This window comes from Ascidiella aspersa, chromosome 1 (assembly GCF_963924565.1).
Source record: "Ascidiella aspersa chromosome 1, kaAscAspe10.2, whole genome shotgun sequence".
In the NCBI taxonomy this organism is placed as follows: domain Eukaryota; kingdom Metazoa; phylum Chordata; class Ascidiacea; order Phlebobranchia; family Ascidiidae; genus Ascidiella; species Ascidiella aspersa.
This window is the reverse complement of record NC_139447.1, coordinates 15,627,152-15,636,144: the sequence shown is the minus strand read 5'-3', so window position 1 is coordinate 15,636,144 and position 8,993 is coordinate 15,627,152. Positions and strand designations below refer to the sequence as shown.

The window sequence follows — 8,993 nt, the reverse complement described above, 5'->3', positions numbered from 1 at the left end:
GGGTCATCCCAAGAACAAATGTGTATCAATTGCCTAGATTGAGGAAATTTAATCTGGCTTGGTGATCATAATGGAATTGGTATATCTTGTGTCTACGTTTAAAACAATAGGCCTACAGGTCATCTGGTGTTGGCGCTATTAGAAAAAGTAATTGCTTAAGGAGGATCAGTTAAGGCGCAAATAAATCCTCTATAATAACTTAAACCAGGTCTTTTGAAGCACGTGTGGTGAGGCATAGACCAAGGGGCACATTTTCGTCCATTGTCAGATTGGGCAACAATGGTGCTTAGCTGCGAGTGAGAGTGCGCCAAACTTGAAAGTCAAGTAAAATTCATTCAACTAGGCAGCAATGTTAAATCAGAATTTGGTAACTGTAGGTTCGATGGATAATACTGGTAATATGTTTTACTTGGCCGACAGATAATTTCATTATGTTGTGGTCGTTAATAATTGTGAACTATAGTTTACTATTCGTTCACGATAATGTTCTTTACAGTGTTGCAAAACATAGGTTAAAATGAAAGACAGTGTCCAACCAAAGGTGTCTTCATCTCAAAACTTGCTTAGCACAATATACCGACAAAGTTGGCATCCAGTTGCATCAACTCTTAGGCAAAAAGCAAGGTAACCATTTAAAAATATTTTAACGACTTGTTTAAATATTGTTAGATGAGTTAATTAGAGTTCCATTTGGTCGTTATTTCGAATGTGTACATCACCTCACTAAATAATTTCAGATGCAAGTAAATTCAACTAATGTAGTGCGATAGGCCAGGCATAAAAAATCGATGGTCGTGTGTAAATAAATTGCGGGTGTGCAATATCGCATAAAACACGTTGTCCAGTGGGCCACATATGGTTGTATCACCAAGGAAAGACCCAATGGGGTCGTATTATACGGAAAACACAGAAAAACAACATATTTTAATATAGGGTGATTTTTGACTCATTTTTCCGAAAGCGTGGTAAAATTCTTTTGGGCCAACTGGTATTTTTAGTAACAATTATATATAGATAGATTTTAATTCATCTTTATAGTTAAAAAATTATAGGTTTAAGACGCTTTGGTTTGGTAATACTTAGTTATTTCATACCTTAATACAGGGGTGCCCAACCTTTTAGCTGTTGACAGCCGCATTGACCGTCTTTATTGATCTCACGGCCGCCAGTAAATATTTTTTTAGATTTGATGTCATAGAACAATTATTCGTAAACATATGCTTGTTGTTTTGTAATGATCTCGTGCAGAAATATAAAAAAAGAGTGCGTTTATTGTGTTTAAATATTGCGTTTTTGAATGTGACACGTGACGCAGCTGACCGGCGGGTCGTCAAAACGGCGCGCATGCAGTTCCAGGGTGGTATCAAGTCCGTCGACCTGCGACCCCGGGCCTACGGCCTGTCGTTTATGATTAAATCTTTTTCGGTTTTTGGCCTATTCACGAAATACAGAATTTTTTGTGTCTGGACATTTAATCCTACATGTATTTTCTGTCCATTTGCTCAATAACAGTTTAGAAACACTCAAACCACTTACTCGTTAAAACAAGGCTTTTCATAACTACCGCTCAACCTGTTTCATAGTTTTGTCATAATTCAACTCACAACTCGCTAACACATGCCTGCTCAGCAGTTAATAATATATCATCAATTCTTGTTTTATCTATTTATGTGACATAATCTTTCAGATTGTTACACATTTCCTAGAATGATTTATTTTTGCATCAGTCGTAAAAATTCTAATCGGCATTCAGCATATCAACCAATAACGCATGCCAGCACGGGCACATCCAACACCTGCTTTAAAAATAACGGCCGCATAACCATTCATCGACGGCCGCATGCGGCCGTAGGTTGAACACTGTTCCCTTAATATTATATTTCATTGATTTTTTTTAATTTGATGCGAAATTCTAACACATCGCACCAATACTTTATTTATAGGATTTCAGAAACTTTCCGTTAACAATATTAATTATGCGCTATGAATTTTCCAAATAATAATATTAAAATAAGTTTGGTTTCGGCAAAGTATATAGTCTGTGAGACAATATAGCCATTAAGGCAGATTTAGACACTAGATCATTTTAGTGGTTTAATTACGAATTATGTGCTATTTGTAATTCTAAGCTATAACTGTGGGGCTGGTGTGTTCTAATTTATTTTTTTTTAATTGTAAGTCGTAGCAATTTTTTTAGCCAAGCGGTAAATTATATAGACTATAGTTTAAATCTTGGCGTGCAAATCTTTGTCATTCACATTTTTGTCACAAAAATGTGATTTTATCTAGCTTAAATTTGATTGTGAAATGAATAAGTACGGAAGCCTATAATTTCTAGTTTATGAACTTTTAGCTATGTAAAATGTGATAAATTTTAATCTAATTTGAGAAAACTATATTCGCTGGCTATTCTAGTTTGGAACACAATTAAGGCGACACGCAACAATTTCAGGGAATGCAAACAGGCCTAATGTAAACTTTACATATAGTGTTGAAGTTGACCTAGGTTATTTTTAAAATGGAATTCCCTAAATGCAGAATTTTATTTACTATATGTAGCCTACATTCAGAATTGTTTTGCGCTTCGCGAGAACTTCTTAAGGAAATTTATTTGACTTTAAATTTCGTTATTTCAAGCAATTTGCGAATCTCTTTAATGTCCTGAAGGATTTTTCTGTCACATACTTTCATTTTGCCATTTTAAAGCAAATAAACGCAATCTTTTCGCGCTTCGCGCAATTAGACTGGGTTTCAGCTAATATTGCGCAAGAGTTTGCTGAGAACAAGGTGTTTTTAAGAGTAAATTTCCCAAAAGTCCTTAAACCAGCCCCTGGCTATACACTTTTCAAATCGTGAAATTGGGTCCTGAAGATGTTAAATTGCGAAATTGGTTCCTAAAGCTAATAATTTATAAAAAAAAATATAGTTCCTTTCATTTATCACAATACAAAACTATAGGGAGAAATCGAACAGAAAGAATAATGCGTGAACGACGCTATAAGGGTCTAGTAAAAGAGAAACTGAAAACAATACACATTTAGAAGAGTTTTTGTCAAAGTAACGCGTAAAAGAGTAATAATACACACTCAGGTTTAAGAGGTCTGGCTTAGGTTGTTGTAAACAAAATTGGGCCCTTGAAAGTTCAAGCGCCGGTTTAACACACTCAAGTGGAACAGCTGCCAGGGCTTTCAGCGAAAATATAACTCGGCCAAAAGGTATCGCCTATATCAAGTGTGTATCGCACCGAGACCCAAGATGATCTAAACCACATTAACGTTCAGTTAGGCTACATACATTATTATATCATATTAACGAAAATAACTTTGTCTTGTTATTCAATTAATACATTTTACGTAGAAAACCATTAACAACTACGGAAACTCAATCAATTGCTGGTAATCTACGATGTCCATCTCCCTTTCAATCACACACCTCACCACGTAAGCACCAGCCTGTTACAAAACCGGACACAATCAGACCGTACAAGATGTATGACCATTACAGATCTGTTGTAGATAATAGCGTAGATGCTGAAAACGAGTTGACTAAATCGATGAAGTATGTTACTGAACTTCTCTCTCACACATTACAGTCATCCTCACCAAGCACAGAAAACACAGCTGCTGCCAAAATTGGAAACGAAACAAACCTAAATATAAAATCGCGAAGCAGCGTTGAGCTTAATAGCTTTGGAGTGAAGCAAATGCATACACCGTTATCAGTTTGGCGTCGACGTTTAAAAACGTACGTCTCCAACTCTCATACACCAAACAGAAGAACTGACGAGTCACAAAGCGACAGCGCACCTCAGCTTATTGCAACCGCCACAAACCATTCATGGACGAACGTAACTAGCAGTGGAAAGGGTTACCGTGCATTAAAGTACCCTAACCCCACGTTGGCAGCAATGTGTCTTAAGGGTAAATCGCCTCCTGTACAATCGCGGCCTGATAAAATCGCGACCATTTCCAAAACAGAGTGTTTACACAGTCTCCTCTCGAGTTGTGTGGACTCACAAACCGCTAAAAATCATGAGAATAATTTTGAGGATAGTAGACATGTTATTGATACAGAGCACGAACAGCCGTGCAACACTATCTTTTCAAATGAAAGATGCAATGACTACGAAAATACAGCGGGGTCGGAAAAGCTGGAAGAAGGATATTCTAGTAAAGAAATACTTACACCATATTCTCCCGTTTTCGACGATGTGCCATCTACGTCCGCCGAAACAAGTCCAGTCAACGGGGAATGTGACGACATTCAGTATGATTGGTTTTCCGCTACGCAGTTTGAAGAGAATAATGAATTACCGGACCTTAAAAATTGCACCTACGAAACAGAATATTCTAATGTGCCGAGCAGTTCTGAATTTGATAATTCTGATTTATCTGAAAACGAATTGTATTCCGATAGTGAAGAAGAGGAAAATGAATCATCGTTAATTGGTCAAACCGTAGACGACGTAGAAATGTATAGGCGCCTTTATCAAAATGAAAACAATTCAGCAACAGAATCCCAAAATGAGATACTCGCCTTATGTGAAGACGTTGACGATAAAACTTTGTTATTTAGCGATGACCCCTTGTACAACAGTAATGAAGAATCCTCTGAAGTTGACTATCAGTTCGCTTTACCACTTCCCGCTGAGATGCAAAAGTATAATTTACATGAACTCTCTTTACTCCCCTCCGACGTCAATTGGAAATCGGTCGTGGACTTCTGTAAGGTTTTTCCACTGGTAAAATTCGCCTCACACGGTAAACGAGGAAAGGCTAAAAGTCGCCTCTACGCAAAAGCGAAAGAGAACAGAAAAGTTTTTGAATCGGTTGTTGAACGATTACTGGCAATGGAAAAGCTTCAAAGCCGAACTGCGCAACAGGAAGAGCAACGCAACTATCACAATATTCATCACCGGCCGAACATGACACGGGCAAAATCAGTAAATGGAAAATCAACTACATCATCGGAGCAGAAATGCAATGCCACTGAAGTTTCTCGGTCCAATCGTCGCAACTCAAATCCCAATGTCAGTTTGCGTATGGCATGGGCTACAGAAACAACACAGGGTCAATCAAGTATTTTTAAGAAGGCTTGCAAGGACGGTGATCTCACAATCCTACATAAACATTGGCTGGCCTGTTGTAAAAGCAGCACACGTCGGCATAGCATGGGAAGAAAACAATCTTTATCTGAGGGCAGTTGCACAAAACCCCAGTTAGACAGCGCCCAAAGACGTTCTAGAAGTTTTCGTTCTAGATCGAGTTCCTTGTCAACATATGTGTACCAAAATAGCGAAAGATCAAAAGACGACAGGATGCGATTTTACATGTTTTCAAATCACCAACCCAAGTCGTGCCAAGCTTGCAGAGAGCGCACGAGAAAAATGCGCTCAAGAGAAGTTACGGTGCCACAGAACATAGCTAGACCACGGTAAGGTCAACCATTTCTTTAGCATTATTGAATTTTTTGAGTTACAATACGCCATTTTTTAACATATCCTCCATTTAGGTTGGAAAATGTAAGAATATTTTTATATAGAACGCCTCGACCGAACTCACGTCCTGGTAAAAGCAGAAGCGATAAGCAACCTGTTCAGCGAGCAAGATCCCACACCGTGCCTTCGCCTGGGGCCAGACAAAGTCCAGTTTCGGCCTCGGTTGTTTCACCACTTCTCTGGCAGGACTGCCGTCCCGCGTACAGCAATCTACAAATGGCAAAAACTGCCTTTAAAAACTCTTGTAAGGAATATGACATTACGTCAAAACGCCTCCGTAGAAAGCATTTCCTTCCCGAAGGGCATTCTTTAACTGCAACAAACAAGTTTACATCTGCAGTAACAATTTCACCAGTTTTAATTAACAAACCGCTCATCTAGCAATTTAGCTGCGAGTTGTTTAATAAATTCAGTAAATCCAGAAAATTTGCATATTTTTGTTCGTAATAAAATAACGTCTTTGTAATATAAATACAGATTTTTTTATCTAATAAATACACAACAAAATAAAATAGGGACAATACAGAGATATCACAAAAAATTGAAAATAAATACTACTAACCTTATATTCGCACAAAAAACATGAGATGGCAAATGTAACTTAGTGTGGATACTGACGAGCAATATTGCACAAATAAGCAAGTCAATTGCTAACACATTTGTTAGTAATCTAACACATGTGAGCATATTTTTATACATTAATTCTTGTTGCCTAAGTGATTTGATGTTCCTGAACGAGTTCCTTAACAATAAAATTACATTCGCCTCAATCTTGTTTTGGGGAAACATTTTTTTTTGCCTTGGTATCCATCATTATTTTTATTAAATAAGGCCACAGCTTTGCTAATTGAATGTAGTTATTCAAACAAGGTGATATTATTTGTTGTTAATAACATACTGTATTAGGAATTGTTTTATTGAAGGGTAGTCAAAACTTTTAATTTTTCAATCATTTTAAAAATTTAATATTTTGTCAATTAAAATCTTTAGGATTTTATTTTTGTTGTCAGAATGACTTTAATACTTTTTTCAATGTCTGAAAATCCACCAACCAGAATATCATCAGCCTGGCTGAGCTCCTCAATAGATGAAACTCCTGTATCGACTGCAACACATGGCACATTGTTTGCATGGGCACATTCAATATCTCTAGGGCTGTCACCTATAATAAGCATATCATTTGGTGATATATCAGAGAGTCCCAAAAATTTTGCATAACGCTTCTGGGCAATTCGTACAAGTTCACTACGGTTGCCATGATCAGAACCAAATGCACCAAACAACTGTTCCTCATTTGGAACTTTGAACAATTCTGTATTGACTCCTGCACAATTCAACTTTAGAATAGCAGTGTCACGAAGATTTCCTGTCAGCAACGCCAGTTTAACTTCTGATATAGTTGACAATTGTTGCAGAAGCTTGTTAACATTTGGTAAAATATTCCATGAAAATCTGATATATTTAACAAAGAGTTTTGATGGCAAATTATTGTTACATAGCCTAAGAAATATATAATACCTCTTTTCTTTGATTCCTTTTTCAACTATTTCTGGTAAAATCTCAAATGAATGGTTAATATTTTTTTGATAATGTTCACAACTCAAGGGGGTAATTCCGTTCCTTGTCAAAACATCCTCTGTAATACTTGGATCTGTTCCACCTTTCAAAAAATACATGTAAGTATTTTTTATTGGTTTGCCCTAAACCAGTCATATGTACCTGAGAATATAGCCCCATTTTTTAAAATGGATTGCCCAAAAGAAATTGAAAGTGCATCAAGTAGCGAGCTTCCTCCAGGAGCTGACAAGTGGCAAGATTTTGTCAATGTTCCATCAATGTCAAACAGCAGAAGTCTTGGAATGTTTTTTGCCATTGCAGCTTAACATAAAATGCTCTAAGTTGATAACGAAACTTATCTGTGTGTACACCTGTAATAAATTTTAAATGCTTCTTGCAGTAGGAAGTTTTTTTGCATTGGGAGGGAACAAATTCTAGCAATTAAATAAATTCCACTAGGGATATTAGGCTAGTGAACTGGTTAGGCCTCATCTATAATTGATGTAATAAATAGGTTTTGTTGTAATATATACAACATAAACCATAATTAGGAGCAGGTTAGCCCAAGATTGGCCGCTTCTGGGGTCATCATAATATTTATATCGTTTGAGGGTACCAAAAATAGGCTACTGTAGTGCTACAAAAACTATACAGCATATTTAAAGTGTAACATTTTATATGTCTCATATTTTAATAATTGTTTTATATGTCTCATATTTTAATTTGCCGCACATATATATTAGAGACATCTTGCTTACATTTCAACACAGAAATTAGAGCAAATTTAAAATAAATCATTACAGGGGGTTTCCCGAAAATTTCATGAATAGTTATCCAGCTTGGCCGAAGTTTTTTTTTCTAAGCAGGAAGACAACCAATGATGCTTTTTCAACCGGGTATAGGCTGTAACCCAGGGCCAGGGGTAGACTATACCAGATCAAAGCTCGGGTATACGACTAACAAAAGGTATACGAAGGGTATATAGACTAGGTCAGCTTTAATGCACGCCACAACCGTGACAGAGTACTTTTTATTTATCCTGACTTATGTTGTAGTTTTAAAGCTAAGGACCTTTGTAATATCGCTCAGTTTTGTGGCCATAAGACCAGTGGTGGGATTCAATTCTTTTGTCAGCCGGTATCAAAAAAGTCATATTTTCCGGGAAATAATTAGAGTAGTTGCTAGAACAGGATGCAACACCATGTTCCAGCGAATGTTGCGAACTGCGAACCGGCTGTATCCCATCACTAGGGCGATTATTTTTTTACCTGAAAATTTGAAATTTTGACAAAATTTTGACCTATTAGATATAAATTGATTTAAACAACATAATTGTTGTTTGAAGTACTGTATAAGTGTCTTAATTGGCGTCGTTAATCACACGTTTTTGATGCTTTGCTGCCTGGTCGAACACAGTTAATATTTTTGTCAATTTAAAAAGACAAACTAGCCTACAAAGAAAAACAAGACGCTGATGGCTATTTAAAAAAATTAGTATAGTTGAAATACAACTTAAAAATATTTAATAACAAAGATGTAGTATAATAATGCAATAGGAAATAGGATAATTGCGTATGACAAGCGAAAAAATACAGCACTAATTTTGCAATACATTGGTCAAAATCAGAGATACTCAACTCTATAAAGCAAGATCGAAGTTCAAGCTGAACTTAATGCTATAATACCAGGCCTGCATGGTTAATTCTGCTGGCTCGCGTATATCGTGTAGGCCTATAACTTTAATGAAGATTTAATACACTTAAAATGTCATTGGATTGAATTCTAGACTAATATTTTTCTAAAATACAATTTTAAAAAGCTAAATATATTTTATTTTTGTAAGCGATTTATATGTATTTTTAATCGATTTTTATTTGAAATAATTTTGACAAATTTTGACCTAACGTGCAAATTTTGACAAAATTTTGACTTTTTTTAC

General features: G+C 36.2%; 2 protein-coding genes across 2 annotated transcripts; one reads left to right on the top strand and one right to left on the bottom strand.

The window, feature by feature from the left end:
• Nucleotides 1-3,306: 3,306 nt before the first annotated feature.
• On the top strand, nt 3,307-5,878 carry LOC146168023 (uncharacterized). Its single transcript, XM_083386192.1, has 2 exons — nt 3,307-5,433; nt 5,542-5,878. The coding sequence occupies exons 1-2, from the start codon at nt 3,488-3,490 to the stop codon at nt 5,876-5,878; spliced, it is 2,283 nt and encodes a 760-aa protein (XP_083242318.1). The 5' UTR covers nt 3,307-3,487.
• LOC146168022 (uncharacterized) lies at nt 5,840-7,417 on the bottom strand. Its single transcript, XM_083384116.1, has 3 exons — nt 7,217-7,417; nt 7,016-7,157; nt 5,840-6,949 (listed from the first exon to the last, which is right to left on the bottom strand). The coding sequence occupies exons 1-3, from the start codon at nt 7,368-7,370 to the stop codon at nt 6,484-6,486; spliced, it is 762 nt and encodes a 253-aa protein (XP_083240242.1). The 5' UTR covers nt 7,371-7,417; the 3' UTR covers nt 5,840-6,483.
• Nucleotides 7,418-8,993: the final 1,576 nt, after the last annotated feature.

Excerpts from the sequence above, each read along its gene's own strand:
- LOC146168023 (XM_083386192.1), top strand. The coding sequence starts at position 3,488 with ATGTATGACCATTACAGATCTGTTGTAGATAATAGCGTAGATGCTGAA. Across the intron at positions 5,434-5,541 it reads CAGAACATAGCTAGACCACG|AACGCCTCGACCGAACTCAC; the intron begins GTAAGGTCAACC and ends ATTTTTATATAG.
- LOC146168022 (XM_083384116.1), bottom strand. The coding sequence starts at position 7,370 with ATGGCAAAAAACATTCCAAGACTTCTGCTGTTTGACATTGATGGAACA. Across the intron at positions 7,158-7,216 it reads AAATGGGGCTATATTCTCAG|GTGGAACAGATCCAAGTATT; the intron begins GTACATATGACT and ends ATTTTTTGAAAG. Across the intron at positions 6,950-7,015 it reads AAAGGAATCAAAGAAAAGAG|ATTTTCATGGAATATTTTAC; the intron begins GTATTATATATT and ends TAAATATATCAG.